The 27722-nt window shown below is 57.2% G+C and overlaps 1 protein-coding gene across 1 annotated transcript in view; it reads right to left on the bottom strand.

The window, feature by feature from the left end:
- Window positions 1–3005: 3005 nt before the first annotated feature.
- Window positions 3006–27722, bottom strand: part of FAM53A (family with sequence similarity 53 member A) — a 41932-nt gene continuing 17215 nt past the window's right edge. The window contains exons 3-5 of the mRNA XM_030801101.1: window positions 20421–20475; window positions 17928–18673; window positions 3006–4120 (exon numbers count right to left, since the gene is read on the bottom strand). Of these exons, the coding sequence (XP_030656961.1) occupies window positions 3806–4120; window positions 17928–18673; window positions 20421–20475 (1116 nt within the window). The 3' untranslated portion in view covers window positions 3006–3805. The remainder of the gene's footprint in view (window positions 4121–17927; window positions 18674–20420; window positions 20476–27722) is intronic.

The raw sequence follows: 27722 nt of genomic DNA, 5'->3' as shown, positions 1-27722 counted from the left end.
TCAAGGGAGATCTCCCTCCCTCCATGCAAAGGCCAGCCAGGAGAGCTGAAATTCCTGCTCTTGCTGGGGGGGTGGGTCCCACCTGCAGGGCTGCAACAGCGAAGGTGCCCCGCCAGTGAGGGGCACCAGCCCTCTCCTGGTGAGGGCTGCCTGGTGAGGGCCACCGCCTCAGCGGCCACAACTGTCTGGGCCTGGGGAGTGCCTGGGTGGACAAGCTCTCAGCACAGGAGGCCCAGGGCTCTCAGCTGGGCTGGACTGCCTTTCCTCCAGCACCCATGCTCGGGGGGCAGGGTGGGGCGGGGATGGCCAGAGAATAGGCCCAGGACAAGGAACAAAAGGTTGGACAAGCATGGGGCCTGTGACCACAGGGGACGGGCTGGCTCTGAGGCCCTGGCAGAGAGGCTGCCACTCCAGGCTGCCAGGGAGGCTCCCAGCCAGGCCGACTCCACCTCCCCGGGTCTTCAGAGGCTCTGGGCAGGGCTGGAGGGAACAGGGGGGTGAGGCCAGCCCTCGAGGGGCAGAGGGAGCCTGGGGTAGGATGGGGGCATATTCAGGAGAAGACATAGGTGTGGATGCCCACGGAAGGGTGGGGAAGCCATCCCTCTCTCATCCCCATATCCCTGCCCCACCTTGCCTCAGCCCCTTCCCCCACCTCGCCTCAGCCCCTTCCCCTCAGGAGCCCTCCACAGGGACAGGAGCCCTGCAGTGGGGAAGGCCCCAGGAGACAGGGAGGGCTGGGGGCCTCAAGGTAGCCAGCGGGGGTGGGCCGCTGCAGCAGTGCTGGGGGCTAGGGGCAGGGAGGGGCCTGTCTGGAGGATCCTAGCCTTAGGACTGAGGAGTGGCCTCACAGGTCCCCAGCGCAGGAAGGGAGCTGTCCCAGGGTACCAGGCACAATCCTGGCCCTCCCACCACGTCTGCCCAGCCCAGTGGATCCCACAGGGGCTGACCGCTGAGGTGGGTGCCCAAAGCAGGTCCCAGGGACCCAGGGGCTGTGCTGTGCTGCAGACCTCCCATGCCCCCCATCCACCTGTCCACGGCTCTGGGGTCACCCCAGAGGGCCCTGGGAACCCTTGCCTGTGGCCAGTCAGGGAAGGACCAAGTCCAGGCCCACCATGGGTGACACAGCGGAGCAGCCCCCACCCCACCAGAACTTCCTGCAGCTTCGGCAGCAGCCTCTCTCCATCCCCAAGGGGCCAAGCATCCACCCGAGGCAGCAGGCCAACCCCCCAGGCTGCCCCCAGCCTCAGCAGGTGACCCCGCGGGGCCAACCAAGGGACTCAAATGCCCCTGGTGAGGGTCCTGGCCCCCCATCCCAGGAGACACACAGACACGCCCAAGGGAAAATACAGCCCTGGGGACAAGCCCTGGGGGCCAGGCTGTGAGCTCACTCCCACACACACACTACCCTGTGCCAGGCAGACAGGGGACCCAAGGGTGCCCTGAACCTTCCGTCTCAGTCTCCCCACCCGCAGAGGACACAGCAGGTCGGCACTGCAGAAGAACTGGCTGCACTGCCCCACCGAGGGCCCCACCCACCAGACACCTTAGGTCAAGGGCACTGAGGGGAATGGCCCTGGGCTCGGGCCTCAGAAGGAGCCTCAGGAGGAGCCTCCAGCCCCGCTCAGCAGCCAGCTGGGAAGGTTCCGACCAGGAGAGCCAGAGGTTTGGGGAAGGAGGAGATGAGGGGGGGTAGGTGAGAGGTGGGAAGCCCTGGGGGATGGTGGCAAATCCAAGGGTTGCAGGCAGGACCAGAGGCTCCATCAAGGGAAGGGGAGGGTCGGAGGGGTGGGGGGCAGCTGGTGACTCCATACGTAAACCCCAGCTCACCCCACATCCCCTCGCTCCCACACACCCAGGCCAGGCTCAGAGCTGGTGAGGGGCCCCGAGGGCCCTGGGCTGGGGTGGGAGCAGAGTCAGCGGCCCCCCCTCCTCCTGCCTGTCCTTGAAGGGGACTCAGGTAGCGAGAGTCGGCTGGGAACTGTTCCAGACTCCAAGTGACACAGTGGACAGATCTCCCAAACCTGGGTCACCATCCAGCGGGAGGAGACGCTGGGTGGATTCAGACCGTGGAGAGTGACTGCAGGGAGGGGGCGAGGCCCCACCTGCCCCTAGGGCATCCAGGCCTTGGTGGGGACCTCGGGGCCCTCTGCAGCCACAGCCACACACCCTGCCTCATCTCTGACGCCCTCCCTGGCCTGCAGCAAAGGGCCCAGTGGGACCCCGGCAGTCCTGACACCACCACCATGCCAGCCCCACAGCCCTGTCTCCCATTGCTGTCCAGGTTGCCGTGTCCTGCAGGCCGGTGGCCGGTGTCCTGGAGGCCACTCCAGCCCCACAGCCAGCCTCTGACCTGAGGGACCCTGCCCTGTACGAAGTCATCTCAGAGCACCGCCTGCCCCACCCCAAATCCCAGCACCCTGGATGACTAGGCAGGTGACTGTGGCTTTTGCTAAACCACCCAGAGCTGATTTCCACAAATTTAACCAAAAACACAACTTTCCTGGGCAGTCTGGCAACTGTGTCAAAGTCCAATGCCAGGGCCCTCCCTTCCCTCCACATGAGGCCTGGGGTGGCTCTGGGGAGCAGGTGACACTCTCTTGAGCCCCTGTTCCGTCAGTCCCAGCACAGAAGCCACGCAGGGCCTGCCAAGGACAGGAGGGCTCCTGACCCCGGGCCAGCACAGCAGGAGAGTAGGCACTGCCCCAACAGAGGAGGGCAGAGCCTGGCCAGGGAGGGGGCTCCCACTTACTAAGGCCCCAAACTCCCCAGCCCCATCCCCCATCTTGCAGGGCAGGGGCAAGAGGGTCACCCAAGAGCCAGAACCCCACTTTCACCCAAGCAGCTCGGCCTCAGGAAAGCTGATCCAAAAAAACCACACCACTCGCCACCTTTGCCCACCTTTGATCTGTGGCCCTTGTCAGTTAAGAAAGTGGCATTGATTAACTTCAGTGACCTTTCATGAATTTTATTGGGAAAAAAAAATCAAGAAAATTTCAAAAAAAGTATTAATGTTTTCTTTTGTTATCGCAAACTCGAAACCCCTACAATTTTATTAAAAGTGCAGGAATGAAAAACAGGAAATCCCTTGCCCTGTCTGGTTCTGAGCCAGAGACCAGAGGCCTGAGGCATAGCCAGGCCCACTTCAGATGGTGGAAATGAAAATTAATCAGAAGTCATATGCGCAAAGCAAACGCCTTGTATTAAATTCACAGACTGAGTGCTGACGGGTGCTGCTGGCAGGACGGCCTTCCCAGAGGCCTGGCACCACACCCCACCTGAAGGCGCAAGGGCCCTCCCAGGCCACGGGAAGCATGGACTCACGGCAGCTCGGTCTGCCCCAAAGGCCATCACAGCCACCGGTAGAAAACCAGGCGGCCACAAACTGGCGGTTCACTGGCACATGGGTGACAAGGTTCATGGGCACAGATGCCCATGCACAAGCCCCGGGCACCGTGACCCCTCAGGAGGAAGGGGACACACAGGGCCAGTGGGGCGCTGACCACCGACGCCTGGGGTTTCCTAGCAACTAAAGCACACAAGGCGCCCTGCACAGCAGGCCTTTCATGGGGAACACAGACCCATGTTAATCTGTTTGCAGATCCATGTTTAATAGAACGCCCTTCTGAAATGCATCCCAAATAGAGAAGCTTTCTCTCGAACTGCAAAAGCCATAAAAATGCAAAATGTTTCTTTAGGAAAAACTGAATCAAAATTATGCCTTAATGTTCCAAGCAATATGAAACCTACTCTGTGCCCCAGGGCAGGTGCAGGCGGCAGCAGTGGCCCCAACCAGCCCCCACCAGCCTCAGTTGTTCTCGATCTGCTCCAGGTCCAGCTCCCCGTGGGCCCGGGGGAAGATGCCCTCCTCCCCAGCACTGTCCCCATCACTGAGGTCCCTGTTGTTCCTGCTCGAGCCATCACCGGTCACTGACTCCCTTGAGGCCCACAGGCTGGGGTGGGCAGGGCTGGTCCTGAGGCCCCTCTGGCTGCAGCCAGGCATGGTGATGCCAGGGAGGCCCCGGGAGTCACACGGGGAGGACAGAACCATCTTCACTGGGGTGTCATCCTCACCGTCATCTTCGTAATTGAGGGAGCAAAGGCTTTTTGAATTTTTTAAAGTCTGCAATAGAAAAGATACGGGCTTAAAGCATTTCTAGCAGGTCACCCGGGAGGCAGTGTCCCACCAACCCATCGAGGGCTCGGTGTGCTGGGGCTCTGGCCATCCCCAAGACCACACAAAGCAGGGGCCTTCGTCCCCTGTACACCAGCCACAGCTCTCAGAGCCCCTTCCTCAGACCCTGCCCATGCCCGCCCCGGCCCAACCAGCTGGCCCCTCAGCTCTCCTCAGGCCCTGCCCAGCTGGCGTGGGCAGAGACACACAGCCTGGCCCTGCCCAGACCCAATGGACCAGGTTGGTGGGCACCTGACACCTAAGCAAGCCCCAAGACGCCCAGGGCTCACAGGTGACAGCCTTGTCCCAGTCTTGTCCTCGGCAGGTGGCCTGGCCAGGGAGGGTGCTTTGTGCCTCCACTTCCGACAACAGCCCCACCCAGGGCCGCTCTCAGCAAGCACCTCACAGCCACCTCTGAGGCCCTGTGGTGGCTCCGTCTCTCCTCCACCTGCCACCATAAGGCCCCTGGAACCCCACCTCGTCGATGTCCTCAGGGGCCCACCAGATGCAGCTCCCACCCTCTCTGTCCTTGCACCTCCTCCCCTAATAGTTACTCTAATAGAAACACATGCAAATCCTTCTCATCTCAAAATAACGTGCGACAGACAGGTGCACATACAGGGGTCTCCCCTGGACAAGGCCCGCCCTCGTCCCAGGCGGGCAGCTTCCAGTACCCCCATGCCCCGCCCAGGTCTGTCCACAGCAGGTCCCTGAGTGCCAGGCTCTGGCCCTCCCTCTGCTCTCTGGAGGTGCCGCCACCACCCCCTTCTCACTCTGCCCCCAGCCAAATCTCACTCAGTAGCCCCCTTTCCCAAGGCCTGTTAGGGATGGGGGTCCCCCCAGGCTGCACCCCCCAACTGGAGCGCTCTGAGCTGCAGGCAGTCTCCATCCACCCAGGCGTGCTCTCTTGGGCGTCCCCAGGGCCCTGAGACCCAGCAGCTATGTCCAGCTGGGGCAAGAGTCCATGGCCATGGCCAGGGCAGCAGCCCCTCAGCACTCCTGGGTCCCCACCCCCAGTCCTTGCCTCAAGTCCCCCGTCTGTGATGCCCAGCACCGTCCACGCCACTCGTCCACTGCCACTGGGAGCAGCCTTCCTACCCAGCCCCACCTCCCGGGTCACCTCCAGGCCTCCTCAGGGTCAAGGCTCCCCTCCTCAACCACACCACGCTGGCTTCAGACACCTCACCTCATGGCTCAGGCTTGTGAGGGCACATGAGTGCCATCGGCCACACCTGCAGGGCACAGGGGTGTGGTGATGCCAGTGACGAGGCCACAATGACACAGCAACCTCGGCCACCTAAAGTTATGACCTAGAGCACAAGCTCACCAATTCCACAGGACCCAAGAAACTCCCCAAACCACCTTCGTCCAGAGCAAGGAAACACCCCACAGACAGGAACCTCAAACACTTCCTGGAAACACTTCCAGCAACTGACTTTTATAAAAGCACATGGCCCTCGGGGACAGAGCTCCTTTTTTCTAAGGATATTATTGGAGTCTAAAAGACAAATTGACGCCAAGCGTGGTGGCTCACGCCTGTAATCCCAGCACTTTGGGAGGCCGAGGCGGGCGGATCACGAGGTCAGGAGATCAAGACCATCCTGGCTAACATGATGAAACCCCGTCTCTACTAAAAATACAAAAAATTAACCGGGCATGGTGGCGGGCGCCTGTAGTCCCAGCTACGCAGGAGGCTGAGGCAGGAGAATGGCATGAACCCGGGAGGCGGAGCTTGCAGTGAGCTGAGATCACGCCACTGCACTCCAGCCTGGACAACAGAGCAAGACTCCTTCTCAAAATAAAATAAATAAATAAATAAAAGACGAATTGACATATTTTCTGTCTTTGTGGTTCTACTATAAAAAGCGAATCACTGAGAAGTAAAATTCTAAAGAATAATTTTTTTTTTTTGAGACAGGGTCTCGCTGTTTCCCAGGCTGGAGTGGAGAGGTGCAATCATAGCTCACTGCAGCCTCGACCTCCCAGGCTCAAGCAATTCTCCCACCTCAGCCTCTCAAGAGGCTGGGACAATAGGTACACACCATCATGCCAGTCTAATTTTTGTATTTTTTGTAGCGATGGGTTCTCGCTTTGTTGCCCAGGCTGGTCTGAAACTCCTGGGCTCAAACAATCCTCCCGCCTCAGCCTCCCAAAGTGCTGGGATTACAAGCATGAGCCACCATGCCCAGCCCCACTCAAATCTTTAAAGATACAACTGGCCACACGTTTTGGTCACAAAATAAGGATGCATAATTTGTTTTATTCAAATCAAAGTGAATTTGCCCATGGACATCACTAGTACATACAAGCCCCAGGCCCGGCATGAGGATGTGGCTGGTCTGCTGGGCCCCTGCTGGATGGCGTGGAGGCCCGGGTCTCACCAGCTCAGCCTGGTGTCACTCATGACCTTGCAGACTCTGGCTGCCGTGCTGCCCACACAGGATGGCCTCCAACCCACAGCACCACCAGGCTGCACTACGCACGCACCAGGGGTGGCGGGGATGCTACGCACCTTCTGGGGCCAGGTTTCCTTCCATTTCAAACCACGACATTTGGTCTTGATTCAGAGTCAACCCTCTGGACTGACTGCTTGGACCCGACAGATGCTGCAAGAGCCACGCCAAGGCCTCGGACACGTGACTCGCACTCGTGGGCACAGCTGTGCGGCTAGAGCGTGAAAACAGCAGGTTCTGAATGCCTCTGGATGACAGTCGGTGGAGGAGAAACAACTGCTGCCCACAGACATGGCAGCTGCAGAGCTAAGCGCCCAACACCACTAGTGAAGGCCACACGGAACTGAAGGGGCCACCCACACTGTACAGACAATGGAAACCAAGGCCCACGGGGCCGGTGCTGGCCTAGACTGCGCCGCCTGTCCACCTCGCGCCCCCATCCCTGGACGCCAGCCCTGGGGCTCCGTCCCAGCTCCTGCTACCATCACTCTGGTTCAATGGTCACCTCATCTGAGGTTAAACACAAAACAGTTATCCAAAACACAAAGGTCAAGGCTTCAAGTTCCAAATTGAGCTCCAAAGCGCAGAGGCCTTTCAAACTGTGTGCGAAGCCCTTCAGTCAGTCTGGGGGGTGCATGGGCCTCAGCTGACAGCTGGAGAGCCTCCAGCACCTGAGGTGGGTTAACTCAGCTACCGGAAGCCGGTGAGACCCTGGAAGGTCAGGGAAGCCTCCTATGAGCTGACCTGACGTCACTCAGCAAACGTCCAGGGCCCTGTCTCAGCCACATCTGTACCTACCCCTTGCCAAAGCCTCTGGCTTTTGTCAAACTAAAACACCGGTTTACTCTCTTGTGAAAGCACAATCTCCATCCACCATGTGGGAGGGGCTCACATGGTCCCCTCACAGCCAAGGCGGCCCTGGCCGCTGGGCCACTCTGCAGTAGGGCCAGGCAGCAGTCAAGGGTGGGGAGGGCTCCCCAAGGGCCTGGCAGTGCCTGGAGCGCAGCACAGTGCGTGTAGAAACAGGCAGCCGAGCAGAGCCAAGCAGCTCCCTCCTGCCAACGGGAGGAACAGGCCAGCCCGGCCGAGCCACAGAGGACCACAGGGCGCAGGAATGTCCACGGCACGGGCAGGGACAGAGATAGCCAGAGCAAGCTCCGTGCATACATCAGGCAAGGAGGCCAATGTGAGAAGCACCGAGACCCTAGACCCCTTGTTGCCTCTGGGGAGCGCCCTCCCAACCCAGAAGGGAGGGTTATTAGGAAAGTGCGGACTGGAGCATTCTAGACAGGGTTGCTGGCCGATGGCACAGGAAAAAACTAGCTGAGTGAGCCCTGCTCAGACAACCTGCTCGGGCTGTGAGGGGTGCACTGGCCGACGGCACAGGAAAAAACTAGCTGAGTGAGCCCTGCTCAGACAACCTGCTCGGGCTGTGAGGGGTGCACAGCCTTACAATGCCAGGAAGCTGGAGATCAAAGATCCTCCCTGTCTCCCCAGCCCTCCACACAGAGGCAGAAGGAGGGGGACTCTTCGCCCTGACCGTGCAGCCACTGATGGCACCAGCTCCTCACCCCAAGGAGGATGGGGTAGCCAGCGCCCGTCAGGAGGTGTGGAGTGAGTGCCCAGCAGTACGCCCCCTGCCCAGCACTCGCTTCTGCCACCTCACTCACCACCTCTGACCACCCTGGGCGTGGCTCCTGGAGAGAAAGTCTGAGAAAAGGAGCAAGAAAAATCAGCAGCTACAAATTCCTGATTTTCAGTCTGTGCCGTCTCAAACATTCCATGTTCTTGATGGTCCCTGCTCCAGTTTGACCGTGTCCCTCCAAATCTCTCCAAACCATGGTGTTGGGAGTTGATCAGGTCCTGTGGGCCTGCACATGACATGAGAGCCTCATAAAGGGCTAGAGAGAACCGGCCTCAGTCCTCTGCGTCCTCTATCTCCTCCGCCAGGTGAGGACACGGCCACAAGAGGCCATTTTGGAAGCGGAGGCCAGGCTCTCACCAGACACCAGACTTGCTGGGGCCTGGGTCTTGGGCTCCCAGACTCCAGAACTCTTTTTTTTTTTTTGAGACGGAGGCTTGATCTGTCGCCCAGGCTGGAGTGCAGCGGCACGGTCTCGGCTCACTGCAACCTCCGCCTCCTGGGTTCAAGCAATTCTCCTGCCTCAGCCTCCCAACTAGCTGGGACTACAGGAGCCTGCCACCATGCCCGGCTAATTTTTTGTATTTTTAGTAGTGACGGGGTTTCACCGTGTTAGCCAGGATGGACTCAATCTCCTGGCCTCGTGATCCGCCCGCCTCAGCTTCCCAAAGTGCTGGGATTACAGGCGTGAGCCACCGTGCCTGGCCCAGAACTCTTGAGAAATACACATTTCTCTTATTTATAAGTGACCTCATCCGGGGTATTTTGTTACAGCAGCACAAACAAACTCAGTCAGTCCTTTTCTTGGTAGCAGGAGCTGCTCTGAGCTTTTGGTTTTTCAGTTTTCACCCAGGAGGCACAAAGAAAACAGCTCAGCAGGTGCAGCAGAGGCCCCCATGGAGGACAAGCCTTGCGCCCTCGTGACTGAGGCCGCGGAAGGCACCACCTGCTCACTAAACCCAAGACCTCCAAAAACGCAGCGGGCCTGAAGGTGTGAACACAGCCACATGCACCTCCAGCTTGTCCTTAGGTTCTAGCCTGTGAGGTAACTGCTGGCCCCAAAGCTGCCTGCCTGCCTGAAGAACTCCTCAGGCTCCAGGTGACCTGGCTGCAAGGCCACACAGGCAGCTGTTTCTTTCTCTGCAGCAGCCTCGGTCTCTCCAGAAGCAGCTGAACGCCTTCTCTATGTGGCAAAAGCTTTTCAAAGCCCTAAAAGCACACACTTGTATAGAAACCAGCAGCTGCTCCCACACTTTGCTGGAACCATAACTGATGTGCATATTTTCAGTGGTCATATTTTAATTTCAACTTTGAAACATAGTTTGCCAATAAAAACAGAAAACGTATCTTCGCCAGTAAAAGCCGGGCATGATGGCTCATGCCGTAATCCCGGCACTTTGGGAGGCTGAGGCGAGTGGATCACCTGAGGTCTGGAGTTCGAGACCAGCACGGCCAACATGGTGAAACTCCATCTCTACTAAAAATACAAAAAATTAGCCAGGTGTGGTGGCAGACACCTGTAATCCCAGCTGCTCGGGAGGCTGAGGCAGGAGAATCACCTGAACCTGGGAGGCAGAGGTTGCAGTGAGCTGAGATGGCGCCATTGCACTCCAGCCTGGGCGACAGAGCGGGACTCCATCTCAGGGAAAAAAAAAAAAAAGCAGAAAATCCTAAATGTTTTCCTGTGAAAACATGCACTGTCTCCAAGGGAAAGGCAGGGAAGGCAGTGCCCCCACACCCTGCTCAGTCAGAGAGCAGCCCTCTGACACCTGGGGAAGCCCTCTGACACCTGTGAGCCTAGACTCAGAGCAGACGGCAGGGGGTGGCGGGGGGTTGGGGATGATCGCCGAACTGTCCCATTGATAAGCCCCGACATAGGAGTCCTGCAGGGTAAACACAGCCGCGCATGCAGACTGCACAATACATGCCAGGGATGCCGGACCGGAGCTGGGCCGCACATACTGAGTCCGCCAGGTGCAAGCACAGCACAGCCGGGGTGCAGGTGTGAGTGAGCGTGAGCATGCAGCAGTGCGCATGAGTGGGAGTGTGCACCTGAGTGTGCGCATAAGCGTGGGGGTGAGTGTGCATGGTGGGTATGTGTGTGTGCCCACCCAGAGTCAGGACTAATTGTCCGGTAACACACAATTATAAAAGTTGCAGAGGAAAGTCAGAGCATTTCTTTTTGGCCCTGAGGTGGAGAGGAGCTTGACACAAACAGGAAGTGGCAAAGCCTGGGCCTGGTGGCGCACGCCTGCAATCCCAGCACTTTGGGAGGTGAGGCAGGAGGATGGCCTGAGCCCAGGAATTTGAGACCGACTTGGGCAACATAGTAAGGCTCTGTCTCTTAAAAAGTTAAGAATATTAGCTGGGCACAGGAGTGTGCACCTGTGGTCCCTGCTACTTAGGAGGCTGAGGTGGGAGGATCGCCTGGGTCCAGGAGATGGAGACTGCAGTGAGCTGTGATTACACCACTACACTCCAGCCAGGGCAACAGAGAGAAAGAGACCCTGTCTCCAAAAAAACAAAACAAAATCAGGAACTGACGTAACCGAGGCTGGGGGCCACATGTTCACCAAAGCTGCCACATGTTCAGGTGGTACGGCGCAGGCAGGGGGCAGGTGGGTGTGGGTGAAGACTGGTTGGCTGACAAGGAGAGGGGCGCACAGATGGCAGATGAGGAACACGGAGAAAGGTGGGAGCCAGTTTTTGGGTGGGATGAGCAAAGAGCTGGAAAGAGCAAGAGCAGGCAGCCCTGGCCCCTCGGGAGTCTTGGCGCTGTCCTCTGCAGCCACGGTCAGTAGGGCTCTGGGTTTGCAGACGTGGCCCCTGAAGACGCTGCCTGTCTCCTCAAGGGCTTTCCTGACATTTGATGAGGCCCTCTCCCCATAAACCTTCTTTTTACCAGAAAGTGATGACTACTGTCACACTGAAGACACTCGTGAGCCAGCAGACCGAAGCGGCTGAATTTAAGGCAGTGCACACTCCAGGGCGGGCAGGTATCACCTGGCCCCCACATGAAGCAAATAAACGAAAAGCTTTTATTTCAGGTGGGGTTGAGTCCCAGGAGCAGAATGGGGTGTGTAGCACCCACATCACTGTTCTGGCTCATTAACAAAGTCACTGAAGAAAACGGGGCAAGCCGGGAGTGGTGGCTCACGCCTGTAATCCCAGCACTTTGGGAGGCCAAGGCGGGCGGATTACCTGAGGACAAGAGTTCAAGACCAGCCTGGCCAATATGGTGAAACCCCATCTCTACTAAAAATACAAAAATTAGCCAGGTGTGGTGGTGGGCGCCTACAATCCCAGCCACTTGGGAAGCTGATGCAGGAGAATCTCTGGAACCTGGGAGGCAGAGGTTGCACTGAGCTGAGATCACGCCACTGCACTCCAACCTGGGCAACAGGAGCAAAACGGAAAGGGAAAGGGGAAGGGGAAGGGGAAGGGGAAGGGAAAGGGAAGGGGAAGGGGAAGGGGAGGGAAGGAAAGAAAAGGAAAGAGAAACAAGGAAACAAGGGAAGAAAGCAAGCTCTGCACCTGCCTATCCTCTCTGTAAGCCCCTTACCTGTCTGTGGCCAACCAAACTCCAGCACCAGGGGTGCGAGGCACCGGAGCCAGCATCAATGCCAACACCATTCCACAAGCACCGTTTTCGACCGACACTCCTTACAGAGAAGAGCGGTTTTGAAATCACTCCCTTCAAAAAGTGGAGCCCAATCCTCTCCCCCCACTGAGTACGGGCTAGACAGAGTCAAGGAGCAGACAAAATCTCAGCTGGTGAGGACCCGGTCACACAGGACTCTGTGGGACCCGCTCACACCCACTGGGGTCACTCGTTATGGGAAATCAAGCTGCCACATCGTGAACATACTCAGGCTGACCCTCAGGGAGGCCCATGTGGCAAAGAAATGAGGCCTCCTGCCAAAAGTCACATGGGTGAACTTAGAAGCAGGTCCTGCAGCCCCAGTCGAGCCTCCAGGTAACCACAGCCTGGCTGACTGAGCTCCAACGAGGCCTGAGCAGAGCCTCGCCATCAGCCTCCCGGACCCCTGAGGTGGCACAGGCGTGGTGTTTGACTGTGAGGTGGCACAGGCGTGGTGTTTGTGAGGTGGCACAGGCGTGGTGTTTGTGAGGTCACAGGCGTGGTGTTTGTGAGGTCACAGGCGTGGTGTTTGTGAGGTGGCACAGGCGTGGTGTTTGTGAGGTGGGGGGTGTTTGTGAGGTCACAGGCGTGGTGTTGTGAGTGCTCGTGTGGGTTTGGGTCACAGGTGTGGTGTTTGTGAGGTCACAGGCGTGGTGTTTGTGAGGTGGCTCGATGGGTTGTGAGCACAGGTGTGGTGTTTGTGATGTGAGGTCACAGGCGTGGTGTTTGTGAGGTCACAGGCGTGGTGTTTGTGAGGTCACAGGGTGGTGTTTGTGAGGTGGCGGGTGGTGGGGGGGGGGGGGGGGGGGGGGGGGGGGGGGGTGGGACAGGCGTGGTGTTTGTGAGGTCACAGGTGTGGTGTTTGTGAGGTCACAGGCGTGGTGTTTGTGAGGTCACAGGCGTGGTGTTTGTGAGGTGGCTCAGATGTGGTGTTTGTGAGGTCACAGGGTGGTGTTTGTGAGGTCACAGGCGTGGTGTTTGTGAGGTCACAGGCGTGGTGTTTGTGAGGTCACAGGCGTGGTGTTTGTGAGGTGCACAGGTGTGGTGTTTGTGAGGTGCACAGGCGTGGTGTTTGTGAGGTGGCACAGGCGTGTGTTTGTGAGGTCACAGGTGTGGTGTTTGTGAGGTGGCTCAGGTGTGGTGTTTGTGAGGTGGCTCAGGTGTGGTGTTTGTGAGGTCACAGGCTGGTGTTTGTGAGGTGGCACAGGTGTGGTGTTTGTGAGGTCACAGGCGTGGTGTTTGTGAGGTCACAGGTGTGGTGTTTGTGAGGTCACAGGTGTGTTTGTGAGGTGGCACAGGCGTGGTGTTTGTGAGGTCACAGGCGTGGTGTTTGTGAGGTCACAGGCGTGGTGTTTGTGAGGTGGCACAGGCGTGGTGTTTGTGAGGTCACAGGCGTGGTGTTGTGAGGTCACAGGCGTGGTGTTTGTGAGGTCACAGGCGTGGTGTTTGTGAGGTGGCACAGGGTGGTGTTTGTGAGGTCACAGGCGTGGTGTTTGTGAGGTCACAGGCGTGGTGTTTGTGAGGTCACAGGCGTGGTGTTTGTGAGGTGGCTCAGGTGTGGTGTTTGTGAGGTGGCTCAGGTGTGGTGTTTGTGAGGTCACAGGTGTGGTGTTTGTGAGGTGGCACAGGTGTGGTGTTTGTGAGGTCACAGGTGTGTTTGGAGGTCACAGGTGTGTTTGTGAGGTCACAGGCGTGGTGTTTGTGAGGTCACAGGCGTGGTGTTTGTGGTCAGGGTGTTTGTGAGGTCACAGGCGTGGTGTTTGTGAGGTCACAGGGTGGTGTTTGTGAGGTGGCACAGGCGTGGTGTTTGTGAGGTCACAGGCGTGGTGTTTGTGAGGTCACAGGCGTGGTGTTTGTGAGGTCACAGGGGTGGTGGTGTTTGTGAGGTCACAGGTGTGGTGTTTGTGAGGTCACAGGGTGGTGTTTGTGAGGTCACAGGCGTGGTGTTTGTGAGGTCACAGGCGTGGTCCGTGGTTTGTGAGGTGGCACAGGCGTGGTGTTTGTGAGGTCACAGGCGTGGTGTTTGTGAGGTGGCTCAGGTGTGGTGTTTGTGAGGTGCACAGGTGTGGTGTTTGTGAGGTGGCACAGGCGTGGTGTTTGTGAGGTCACAGGTGTGGTGTTTGTGAGGTGGCACAGGTGTGGTGTTTGTGAGGTCACAGGTGTGGTGTTTGTGAGGTGGCACAGATGTGGTGTTTGTGAGGTCACAGGCGTGGTGTTTGTGAGGTCACAGGCGTGGTGTTTGTGAGGTGGCTCAGGTGTGGTGTTTATGAGGTCACAGGTGTGGTGTTTGTGAGGTGGCTCAGGTGTGGTGTTTGTGAGGTCACAGGTGTGGTGTTTGTGAGGTCACAGGCGTGGTGTTTGTGAGGTGGCACAGGTGTGGTGGTTTTTGGTTTTGATTTTGGTTTTTCTCTGTTGTTTTTGTTTTTGTTTTGAGACAGAGTCTCACTCTGTCGCCCAGGCTGGAGTGCAATGGTGTGATCTCAGTTCACTGCAACCTCCGCCTCCAGGTTCAAGCAATTCTCCTGCCTCAGCCTCCCAAGTAGCCAGGACTACAGGTGCCCACCACCACGCCCAGCTAATTTTTGTATTTTTAGTAGAGATGGGGTTTCACCATGTTGGCCAGGCTGGTCTCGAACTCCTGACCTCAAATGATCCACCCACCTCGGCCTCCCAAGGTGCTGGGATTACAGGCGTGAGCCAGTACGCCCAGCCGGTTTTGTTTTTTTTAACACAGGCGTGGAGTTTGAAGCTGCTAGATTCAGGCTTGCTTGTCCCGAGGAGAGGACTAGGACAGGGCTCATGCATCTTCGTTGCAGACAGTTCACTCTGGCAGTGGTATCAAGATTGAGCTGGCCAGATGCGGTGGCTCACGCCTGTAATCCCAGCACTTTGGGAGGCCGAGGCGGGTGGATCACGAGGTCAGGAGTTTGAGACCAGCCTGGACAACGTGGTGAAACCCCATCTCCACTAAAAATACAAAAATTAGCCGGGCATGGTGGTGCATGCCTGCAACCCCAGCTACTCGGGAGGCTGAGGCAGGAGAATCCCTTGTACCCAGGAGGCAGAGGTTGCAGTGAGCCAAGATCACACCATTGTTCCATTGCTCTCCAGCCTGGGACAGAGTGAGACTCCGTCTCAAAAAAAAAGATTAAGGGAGGGCCGAGCACGGTGGCTCACGCCTGTAATCCCAGCACTTTGGGAGGCCAAGGCAGGCGGATCACCTGACGTCAGAAGTTCAAGACCAGCCTGGACAACATGGTAAAATCCTATCTCTACTAAAAATACAAAAATTAGCCAAGCGTGGTGGTGCATGCCTGCAACCCCAGCTACTCGGGAGGCTGAGGCAGGAGAATTGCTTGAGCCCGGGAGGTGGAGGTTGCAGTGACTGGAGATCGTGCCACTGCATTCCAGCCTGGGCAAAAAGAGCGAAACTCTGTCTTAAAAAAAAAAAAAAAAGATGGAGATTAGAGGCAACAAAGCCAACTAGGATGATGTCTCAGTAGCCGAAGAGAGTATCAAGGCCTGAGGCAGAACAACTGGCGTCATGAGGAAGGAGGACTGAATCAGAGAAACATCCAGAGGACGGGACACCAGCCTGGGTGACCAGCGCTTGTATGGACAGGGACAGGCAGGCTCAGCAAGGGACCCAAATCCGGGGACAGGGATACGCAGGCTCAGCAAGGGACCCAAATCCGGGGCTGCATGGATCTGAGGGATGGACACCCCACACAGCCCCGTCCTGGGGGTCACGGCTCCAGTTCCCACACAGTGGGGGTTTCTCCTCCCAGAGAAAAACCAGGCACCCACCTATGCATCAGACACACACACACACACCAGGCACTCACACACACCACACACACCACACCACACACGTCTCACACACACACACCACACACGCCACACGCCACACACACACCACATACACCAGTCACACACACATCACACATACCATACACACCACACACATGCCACACACACCACAGACACCACACACTACACACCAGACAGCACTCACCACACACACCCCCACCACACACATACCACACAGACCACACACACTACACACACGCAACACATAGACCATACACCACCCATAGACGTCACACACACATCACACACCACATACACCGCACAGAGCACACACCACACAGCACATAGCACGTGTGCCACACACACACACCACGCAGCATTTGATGGCAGCCCTGCCCTTCTCCCACCCGTCTCCCCCACACACCACACACCCCGGGTGCCCATGAGCCCTGGTCCTGGGTCTGGCGAGTCCTTGCCTCTACCCACACCTCACACTCTACCAGCGGTACCCCATCTCCACACTGAGCCCCATGCAGCCTCTACCAAGGGTCCTGGATCACCAACTCACCCAACCACCTGGTCTGTCTCCCAAGGCATCTGAGAAACCCAGGGCCGCTCTACATTAGGACTGTTGTCTGGTCATCAATGCATAGCTGGCACCATCATTCCCCGCCCCACAACGTGCTGAGCCGGCAGCTCCCTCCTGGGCTCCCATCCCTCCTGGTCCCCGCGGGGCCTGACACCCACGCTGTGCACACCCCAAGCCCTGGCAAGCAGGAACAGCCTGCTTGTGCTATGTTCAAAGCTTGCCACCAGCTTTCCAGCATTTTCTGGCTTCCCCAGGTCAGCCCATCTCACAGCAAAAGATCAGAGCCTTCTCTAAACCCTGTTCTCTGCAGAAAAGTTTCATAGCAGGGACGTCTGGCTTTTCAACTCACCTCAAACCCCCCGGAAGAATCAACTGGAGAGCCCACTGATCAGAAGAGGCAAAGCTCACGGTGCCCTCGGCGTGGCCTAGCACTGGTGCCCCGGAGGACCCTGGGGGATCCCACCTGGCACGCCAGCCACACTGCTCTCCAGCTCTGAGCTGTGGCCAGGTCGAGGAGGACCTGGGCCATCTGTGCCCCTTCTCCAGTCACTGTCCCCACACGATGCCCAGGCCCAGCCCACCCGAGCAAGACAGCGCAGCGTGCTGTGGACGGCTCCACCCACATCTACGGCCCCCAGAGGCAGGGCATGGGCAGCCCCAGAGGATGGGGCTGGGGGCGAGAGTTCGGGGGGCTGCCAAGGCCACAGGTCATCAAGGAGAGAGGCTGACACTGATCCTGCCCCACCCCAGCCACAGCCCCACTCAGCCCTGGCTTGCACTCAGTCGGCATCGGGAAGTCCTGTTAATTTCTGCCAATGCCCAAAACTCCCCCGACACAGATGACCCAGTGAGTGTGCGCAGAGCCCACCCTACTCTGTCACGGCTCCGCCATCTCTCTCCTAGAGCACTGCCAGGGCCCCCAGAGGTCTCTGGTGAATGCGCTCCCTTAGTAACACAGAGCAAGACCTAGGGAAGCCTCCCCAGTCCTGTTTCGTTCCTTAACTCTGTGCCAACCACGGCCTGTGATGGGGAGTGGAGAGGTGGGCAGGTGGGTGGCACTAAGAATCTTCAAGTGGGTGCAGGCTGTCTCCTACATCCAGACAGTTTCTGCAGGAGGTGCCTGTAGAGTCCCAAGGCACACAGGCGCTGCTGGGCTCTGAGCTGCAGCATGGACACCCACCGGCTCCCACAAGACAGGACCCTGGGCTCTGCCTCGAATGGGGCTCCCAGGACGGCCTCTTACTTCCTGAGCCATCACCACCCCAGAAAAAGTCAGGGGGCTCCCCAGCAGCTGAGGAGGGTGGCTCAGCTAGGCCAGAAACACAGCTCCGTTCTGCTGCCTCCCGCAGGCCACACCGTGCGAGCCTGGCCGGCCACCCTGGGCCGTGTGTGCGGCTCTGCCTCTGCAGGAGCAGGTGGGGTGAGCTGGGTGCTCTGACACCAGGACAGGCTCCCAATCCCTCCCACACACTCCGGATGGCTCTCCTCACTCCTTTCCTCCCAGCCCGGAGGAGACCAGCAGTACGGTAGCAGCCGCATCCAGAGAATCAGCCAGCCTCACCCCAGCACCGCCATGGCCAGATCCATGCCCCTCTGAGCCCCTGGAAATGAGAAAGCCTCACCCGGGTCATTTTTAGGAAGTCCAAGGATGGGCGTGTCCACCTGGCATCCTCCTCACGCCTCCGTTTGCGCCGGCTCCTCTTCCCACTGAGCACGCATGGCTGTGAGCGGCACCGGAGCAGCCCGCGGTGCCAGCCCAGCTCAGGCGTGGACGTGGGGCTGCTGCTGGCTGAGGGCAGGGGAGTGCCTGCACCTGCGAGTTGCTCCTGTGAGAGGGACAGGCGGCACCTCGTGGAGAGCAAGCAGGGCTCCGCAGAACACCAGAGTGGGCCTGAGCCTGCACTGCCCTCGCTGCTGTCCACGAAGCCGCTGCTGGCCGAGGACGGCCGGGGCGTGGCAGGTGAAGTGAGACCAGCCAACCACACAGCATGCCTCGGCAGGACGGCGCCGGGGCTTCCCTGCAGCATGGCGCTCCTGCCGCTGTTGTACCGCCTCTTGGAGACTGAAGTCCAGACCTTGGAGCTGCCAGGGCGCCAGGGGGACTGGCAGCGCACAAGCTCCTCGGGTTCTGACAAAGACCGGCAATGTCGCTTGTTTGGTGGGGCCGGGGACAAGCCTGTGCTTTCACTGGGGTCCACAGTGCCGGCTGCAGCCAGGCCTGCACCTGGGCCCGGGGACTCTGGCTGCCACTGAAGACCCATGGCGTGAGCAGCAGCAGACAGGCCCGGCAGGAAGGAGAAATCAGGGCCTGTGGCTGCCTGGCTTCCGACGGGCCGTCCTCCACTTAAGACCTTCCAGGGACTCTGGTCTACAAGAAAAGACACAAAGAGGCAGGGGAAGAGCCAGGTGAGCCACAGGGCAGGCCCAGCCTCTTCCCACCGTGTGAGGCAACATCCATCCTGTCAAACAGCCTGGCAGAGCCATCAAGGGCACAGCCCCATCGCTGCCACCCCTGAGCGTGCTTCTCCAAGATGTCCGTGGTGCACAGTGGGCACCAGCCCCGCCTGCCCTTGCTGGGTTAGCTGCGGGGCTCAGCTCACTTCTTTAAGGGGACGCCATGTCTGAAGGAGGCATCAGCCTCCCCACCAGTGCCTCCCTGAGAACAACCGCACGGCTCTGCTCTCCCGGCAGCTTTGCTAAAACATTCTTCCCGCATCCTCAAAACGCCCCCCTCCCTCTGTGACCAGGCATCTCAAGGATGTGCAGCTACCCCGGCCAGGACTCTCCAGGGCCCCTTCTTAAAGCAGCTCAGGTCCCTCAGTAACACGGGCAACACAGGGTCACAGCTGCTGCCAGGGTCTTCAGGGAGAGTCTGAGCCCCAGGAACTCCTCACAAACCTCAGAGCCACCAGGCCCAGGCCTGGAGCCCCTCCTCAAGTCTCACTTCCTGCACAACTGTCCTGGGGCCGCCTGTCTAACGCACTGCCCAGACCCCTGCCACTGCCTGCTGGTTCGGAAAAGCCTTGAGAGCAAGGCCAGGTGCATGGGCCTGCAATGGAGTCTGCCCAGGTGGGGTCGTTGGACCCCCAGGACTCCCTCAGTGGCTTGTGTAGTCACTGTCCAGCTGAAGAACTTGGAGTGGAGGCTGCGAGACCTGCCTCTGGGGAAAGGCCCTGGGGTGACCTTGGAGTGACCGGGAGAGAGATGGGGGCTGTGGGGAGGAGGCGTGGAGGTGTAGGCAGGGAGAGTGGCCGGCCGGGTGAGGAGTGTAGGAAGCCTTGCGGGGCTCGGAGCCAGGATGGAGGTGGCTAGTCTGGCCCCGTGTGCAGGATGAACCCCAGGAGGCTGAGGTGAGGACATTGCACCACAGGCCGGGCAGGGGGTGGGGCTCTGGCCAGCTGGGAACTCACACTTCCTACTTCCATCTACTCGTGAAAGAATCTGGTAAAACACTTTCACTTTGGTAATCTGGCGCTCAGCAAGGTGAGCCTCCTAATGAGCCCACTCTGCGTGACACAGGGCGCTGGGCATGTCACAGTCGGGTCAGCAGGGCCAACAGAGGGAGACGCCCCTGGGACCTTCGCTGGGGGAGGACCTGGGACCCCAGGGTTACCTGGTCCGTGAACACCAGCCAGCCCCCATACTCGGGGCACCTGCTCCCCATCAGTGAAGGGCCCACCTGCGGGTGAGCCAGGCACAGCCACGCCCTCCACTGCACGGACAGCAGGTGGGCCGCCCAGTATGCCACGGCACGCTCCAGCTGACACTACAAGCCCTGCCAGCCACACCGTCCTCTTCTTTTAGTGGCCACAGGGTGGGCCTTGCACCTTCCAGAAAGGGCGCAGCAGACCCCTGGGCCCCACCAGCTGAGGGGGGAGAGACCTGGCTGGGCCCGCACCCTACACAAGCTGTCCTGCTCACAGACCACTCTTGACCACTGTCCCAGCTGTGGGAGGACAGCAGCAGGGACCACCCCATGCCCCAGTGCAGGGCACACGAACACCTTCCTGGGCTTCTGCAGATCAGGCTCATGTTCTGCGTCCAGGACCCTCCCAGCCCAGGAGCCTGGTCCCAGCCCTGCGCAAGCCTCCGGCTACAGCTCCTAAAGCACTCACCATTGAGCTCCAAAGGGAACAGACGACCGCTCTTGTTCAGGGCTTCAGCAGAATACTGCAGGTGACAGGAAAGAGAGGTTTCAATACCATGACTGACACGTGAGAATTCGGCAATAATATCCCCCACTTTAATCACTGCAGCACATTCTACCTTTCCCCAGTGTTTTCTTTCTAGTGATTAAAATAAGCACAGTTTTATTAAAACCTAACAAAATTCAACTGAGTAAATGCACATTTTAAAATTTTTTTTAAATTTTTTCTGTTTTTAAAAGAGCTGTTAACACTAAACGGACTTTTTTTCTTTTTTTTTTGTTTTGAGACAGAGTCTTGCTCTGTTGCTGACTGGAGTGCAGTGGCGCGATCTCCGCTCACTGCAAGCTCCGCCTCCCAGGTTCATGCCATTCTCCTGCCTCAGCCTCCCGAGTAGCTGGGACTACAGACACCCGCCACCACGCCCGGCTAATTTTTTTTTAATATATATTTTTAGTAGAGACAGGGTTTCACCGTGTTAGCCAGGATGGTCTCCATCTCCTGACCTCGTGATCTGCCCGCCTCGGCCTCACAAAGTGCTGGGATTACTGGCGTGGGCCACCGCGCCCGGCCTCAGACATTTTCATTCCAAGCCACAGGCATGCATCCTGTCCCTGCTCCTGAAGCTCAGGCCCTCCTGCCTTTCGGCAGCCTCAGCTGCAGCCGTCTTTGCAAACCTCACCACTTACTTTCAGCAAGAACTTCAGCCAAGACCCAAGGGGCCCTTTCCCACTTGCAACAGCTCAGACACGGGACCTGAGCCCCTAAGCCAGACTCTGGAGTGTGGCGCTGGTCCAGGGAGACGTCCAGAGGGCAGGGTCTCCCTCCCTGGAAGCAGGAAAGCCCCTGGGCGTGGTGGCAGCTGGAAGGACTGTAGGGAGGGCACTAAGGGAAATGCCACACAGCTCTCTTCCCTGCCCCATGAAATGTCAGGGAGCTGCTTGGAGGCCGTTATGTGTCTGCTTCCACACGCTGGCCCATGCAGGCAGGACACAGGGCCCTGCAGAAGATGGGGCACAGGAGGGGTGTTCTGCCGGGTGCCCGGCAAGCTCCCTAACCTCCCAGAGCCTCCTGGTCTGTGAGAACACAGAAGGCCACCCTGTGACAAGGACACGGCTGTCCCGCAGGGTCTGGGCACAGCAGCCCCTGTGCTTTTCTGCCTTAGAGTTCTGGGGCTCCTCTGCCACACCTCAGAACCTCTCAGTTAACACCTAAGCCCATGGCATCGCGTCCTGTGATAACATTTCCAAACACGATAAAATCAAAAGGAAATCCTTTGTTGCTTCCCGTAAAGGGAATAAGTTAAAAGTTCGGTTTGTGACCCCGAAAAAAGACACCCATCCACAGACAGGCCGCCTACACACGGGGTCCCACCTCAGCCAGCACGGCGGTGTGGAGCTGTGAGCACCCGGCCACACCATGAGGACAGGGCCTGGTGCGGGCCCGGGAACCACATGACCTCCAGGTTCTCCCACCCCAGGACCCGGGTCCGATGGAAGAGAGGAGAGGCAGCTCTGCTAAAGGACCTGAAGGCTTTCATGCCACAGGGACTCTTGTTGCTGTAGACCCTCCCAGCCCTGGGCCTCCCCTCAGCAAGCACCAGGACCTCGCTCTCTTCCTGTTCCGCACAGCACCTGTTCCCCGGGGCCACATGAACAGCACCCAGCCCAACACTGCCACGGAAAAACGTCTAGCAAGGAAAGGACTTTCCCAGGCGGCAGAGATGGCTCTCACAGGCAGCTTGAAAGGGCCACAAGCCCACACGGCCCCAGATGTGACGACCTCTATGCAAAGACACGCCAGGGTCAACAGCTACTCCCAGCGGTACTGGCAGTGTGGGATGTGGGTGCAGCAGACAAACAGAGCCAGGGTCCCCGGGAGCCAGGAGAGGCTGGGCGCCAGGTCCCACAGGCTCAGGCGGGGGGCTTGTCAAAAACACTTACTCCCCACAGTCCTGGAGGCAGAAGTCCAAGATCAAGGGACGGGCAGATTCAGCGTCTGGTAAGGCCACCGCCTGGTTCACAGACAGCTCTTCCGGTTGTATCTATGCATGGTCGAAGGGGCTGGCTTCCTCTCTGATGCCTCTTACATACGCGCACTTAATTCCATTCATGAGGGCACTGCCGCCATGACCTAAGCACCTCCCAGAGGCCCCACCTCCAAATACTCATCCCATCACCTTGAGGGTGAGGATTTCAACATACAGATTTCGGGGAACGTGAACATGCAGCCCTTAAGCCTCAAGAAATCTGGACTTCAGGGCTGGGCACGGAGGCACACACCTGAATCCCAGCACAGCAGGGGTATCGCTTGAGCCCAGGAGTTTGAGACCAGCCTGGCCAACATGGTGAAACCCCGTCTCTACTAAAAATACAAAAATTAGCTGGGTTTGGTGATGGGTGCCTGTAATCCCAGCTACTTGGGAGGCTGAGGCAGGGGAATTGCTTGAACCCGGGAGGCAGAGGCTGCAGTGAGCCGAGATCACACCATTGCACTCCAGCCTGGGTAACAAGAGCAAGACTCCATCTCAGAAAAAGAAGAAGAAAAAAAAGAAATCTGTACTTCAGGGCCGGACACAGGGGAATCCCAGCACTGTGGGAGGCTGAGGTGGGAGGATCACTTGAGCCCAGGAGTTTGAGATCAGCCCGGGCAACACAGGGAAACCTGGTATCTACAAAAAAAAGAGCGGATGTGATGGCACGAGCCTGTGATTCCAGCTACTCAAGAGGCTGAGGTGGGAGGATTGCCTGGGCTGGGGAGGCCAAGGTTGCAGTGAGCAACTGAGTGCACTGCACTCCAGCCTGGGCAACACAGCAAGACCCTGTCTTTAAAAACCTAAAAGTTACCAGGCTGGGCGCAGTGGCTCACGCCTGTAATGCCAGCACTTCGGGAGGCCGAGACAGGCGAATGACAAGGTCAGGAGATCGAGACCATCCTGGCTAACACGGTAAAACCCCGTCGCTACTAAAAATACAAAAAATTAGCCAGGTGTGGTGGCGAGCGCCTGTAGTCGCAGCTACTCGGGAGGCTGAGGCAGGAGAATGGCGTGAGGCAGAGCTTGCAGTGAGCGGAGATCATGCCTCTGCACTCCAGCCTGGGTGACAGAGCCAGACTCCGTCTCAAAAAAAACTAAAAGTTTTTTAAAAACCAACTCTCTACCATCAATCCCAGCCTGTATCTGCACAGCTGCACAGAGCTGGAGGACACCACAACCTGCCACCCACCCATACCGTGCCCGCCAGGCCGGCGGCACAGTGAGCTTCCCTGCGCCTACGGCCCCCAGCACAGCCCCATCACACCGCCTCCTCTCTCCTCCACCCTGACATTCTCAGCTCTCCCTGCTCTCTGCCCCTCAGCCCGGGAGCTGCTGCTCTGGTCCTGGCCGCAGCCCTCTACTCTGCCCTCTGGACTCCTGAGAGTCAGATCCCAGGTGCCTGTGCCCCCAGACTCCCACCCTCACAGCCTCCCACGGCCATGGGAACCTCCGCCTGGCTGACTCTCCCCAGGTGTCCCTACGGCTCACTACCTGCCTTCCAGCTCCACCTGGGGGTCACAGCCCAGCACCCTATGTAAACTCCCAGCACCCCTTGGGCTCTACTTTTTTCCTGATGTACTATCGCGACTCCTCAGTCACCTGCTTCCCACCCGCCTCCCTGCAGGAAGTGAGCACCATATTGCTAACCCAGCACAGCCAGTGCAGCGCGGACGCCCCAACGCTGAATGATCTTCACACGTGACCTTCAGGCCCTGCCACCTCCACGCTGCTGTCCCGGGCTCTCTGGGGAAGCCCCAGCCAGAGCACAGTGTGATGCTGGCCCCACCCACCCATCCACGTCCCCCTCCCTGTGGCCCCGATGGCCTTTGCCCACCCCAACATTAAGACCCCGCCCATCTTCCAGCACTCAGCCGCCATTACACCTCCAACCCTCTTTGCTGCTCGGCCAGCTCAGCGAGGCACCCGTGCCCACTGCCCTCCCACTGCCTCACGCCTGTGGTCACTGGTCGTCTGTGTAGGTCCCCCATGAGGACACAACCCTAAAAATCACGTCATGATTTGTATCAGGACGCGGCATTCCTCCGCATGGTTACACAGAGCGCACCTCCACGCCATGGAGCACCTCTTGGTGGCACAGAGGAACCGCCAGACAGACCTCCAGGGAAGCATGCTGATGGAAGGGCAGAACCCAAATGCTTGTGCACCGTGTCACTCCATTTACAGACCACTCTCGAGATGACAGAATGACAGAGCGGGGGAAGAAACCATAAAGAACTCTTACTGGCCAGGTGTCATGGCTCACACCTGTAATCCCTGCATTTTGGGAGGCTGAGGCTGGAGGACCCATTGAGCCCAAGAGGTCAAAACCAGCCTGGGAAACACAGAGAGAGCCCCTTTCTAAAAGATACAAATTTTTTAAAAATAAGCTGAGTGTGGGCTGGGCACGGTGGCTCTAACCTGTAATCCCAGCACTTTGGGAGGCCAAGGCGGCAGATCACAAAGTCAGGAGTTCGAGACCAGCCTGGCCAACATGATGAAACTCCATCTCTACTAAAAATATAAAAATTAGCCAGGTGTGGTGGCGGATGCCTGTACTCCCAGCTACTCAGGAGGCTAAGGCAGAAGACTCTCTCGAACCTGGGAGGCGGAGATTGCAGTGAGCCAAGATCGTGCCACTGTACTCCAGCCTGGGCAACAGAGCAAGATTCCATGACCAAAAAAAAAAAAAGCTGGGTGTGGTCACACATGTCTGTAGTCCTGGCTAATCAGAAGGCTGAGGCAGGAGGATCACTTGAGCCCAGGAGGTCGAGGCTGCAGTGAGCAGTGATTGAGCCCCTGCCTGGGCAACAGAGCAAGGCCCTGTCTCAAAAAAAAAAAAAAAAAAAAAAAAAAGTCTTACAACTCAAAAATAAAAAGAGAAATAACCCAATTTTAAAGTAAAAATGGGATTTCAGTAGATATTTCTCAAAAGAAGAGGTACAAATGGCCAATGAGCACGTGAAAACATGCTCAACATAGCTAACTATAGGGAAATGAAAATCAGAACCACAGTGAGACACCACTCCACACCCACGAAGGTGGCTTTTATCAAAAAAATGGACAATAACACGCGTTGATGAGAGTTGGAGAAATTAGAACTCTCATACATTGCTGCGGAACGGAACATGGTACAGACACTGTGGAAAACAGTTTGGCAGTTCCTCAAAATGTTAAACATAGAATTACCATATGACCCAGCAATCCCACGACTAGGTTTGCACCCAAAAGAAATGAAGACATACTTCCACACAGAAACTCATACACGAAACTTCCACACAGAAACTCACACACGAATGTTCACAGCTGCATTATCCCTAACAGCTAAAATATGGAAACAAACCACCCAAGGGTCCAAAAACAGAGGAACGGATGAGCAAATGGTGGTCTCTCAAACACGAACCCGATCGAGCTTCGAGCCTCACAGCACTGCCTGCGAGAACATTCTGTGGTGAGGGACAGCTGACAGGCTGTCCACCACGGCAGCCACCAGCCACCCAGAGACAGTGAGCACTAGAAGTGTGTCTGGTACAAGTGAGAAACAGCATTATGTGGGTTCCACTTTAACTAACTGTAGGCTGGGCGAAGTGGCTCACGCCTGCAATCTCAGCATTTTGGGAGGCCGCATCAGGAGGGTCACTTGAGGCCAGGAGTTAGAGACTAGCCTGGCCAACACAGCAAGACCCCGTCTCTACCAAAAACATTCACAAATTAGTGAGACCCTGTCTTTAAAAAAAAAAAAAAGCTAAATCAACTTTAATTTCAGTTTTAAAAACCCATGTGCAACTAGAGGAAACCATAAGGGGCAGGGCAGCGCTCGCTCCAACCAGCAACTCCCAGAACACACGTGGGAGGGGAGTGCGCGAGGCAGCAGCCGGGGCTTGCAGCCTGGACACTTCGGGACAAGCAGTTGGGTCCTCAACACACAAGCTCCAAGGAGCACCCCACGGGGAAAAGGGACATGAGACGCCCTGAATCTGGACTCCCTGAATAAATTCTTAAACTCAGACAATCAGGGAAGTTTGAATGCTGATGGGATATTTAGAGATATTAAGGAATCTCTGAGGGTTTTAAGTGTGAAAATTACATTCTGGTCATGTGTCTTAAAGTCTTTATCTTTTGGAGATACAGAGTGAGATATTTACAGAGAAAGTACGTCTAGAATGCGCTATGAAATCATGGCAGGAGGGGACTGGGTGAAGGCACAGATCAAACAAGGAGCCCCGAGCTAACGGCGCCCGCCTCGCTCGCTCACTGAGGCTGGGCCATGGGTATGTATGAAGACATACTTCCACACAGAAACTCACACATGAATGTATGGGTTTCTACTCTCTACAACTGTCTACACTTATTTTTCATAAAAATACTATTTTAAGTCACCTTTGAAAACATCAGTTTCTATTTTTATACAACGAATTGGCTATTTAAAATACTGACTTGTTTCCATGAATGTTAAAAGTAACTTGTGTTTAGATTCACAGTTGACGTGGGCGAGCCGGTCTCACGTGTAAACAATCTATCACTGAGTAACTGGGTTTCTTCAACACAGGCAATCACACTGTCCGAATTACACAGATTAAAAATCCCGGCCAGGCACAGTGGCTCACGCCTGTAATCCCAGCACTTTCGGAGCCTGAAGCGGGTGGATCACCTGAGGTTAGGAGTTTGAGACCAGCCTGACCAACATGGTGAAACCCTGTCTCTACTAAAAATACAAAAATTAGCTGGGCTTGGTGGCATGCGCCTGTAATCCCAACTACTGAGGAGGCTGAGGCAGGGGAATCGCCTGAACCCAGGAGGCGGGGGTTACAGTGAGCCAAGATCATGCCACTGCATTCCAGCCTGGGCAACAGAGCGAGACTCCGTCTAAAAGATAAAATAAATAAATAAATAAATAAATGAAAAATATTTTTTTAAAAAATCCTGATAAAGGCTGGGCACAGTGGCTCATGCCTGTAATCCCAGCACTTTGGGAGGCTCAGGCAGTGGATCACTTGAGGTCAGGGGTTCAAGACCAGCCTGGCCAACACGGTGAAACCCCATCTCTACTAAAAATACAAAAAAAATTAGCCGGGCTTGGTGGCGCATGCCTGTAGTCCCAGCTACTCGGGAGGCCGAGGCAAGAGAATTGCTTGAACGTGGGAGGCAGAGGTTGCAGTGAGCCGAGACTGAACCACTGTACTCCAGCCTGGGTGACAGAGCAAGACTCCATCCCTTTAAAAAAAAAATTAAAAAATAGG

Source organism: Nomascus leucogenys, chromosome 20, assembly GCF_006542625.1.
Source record: "Nomascus leucogenys isolate Asia chromosome 20, Asia_NLE_v1, whole genome shotgun sequence".
In the NCBI taxonomy this organism is placed as follows: Eukaryota; Metazoa; Chordata; class Mammalia; order Primates; family Hylobatidae; genus Nomascus; species Nomascus leucogenys.
The sequence above is the reverse complement of the archived record's forward strand: the minus strand, read 5'-3'. Positions and strand labels throughout refer to the sequence as shown.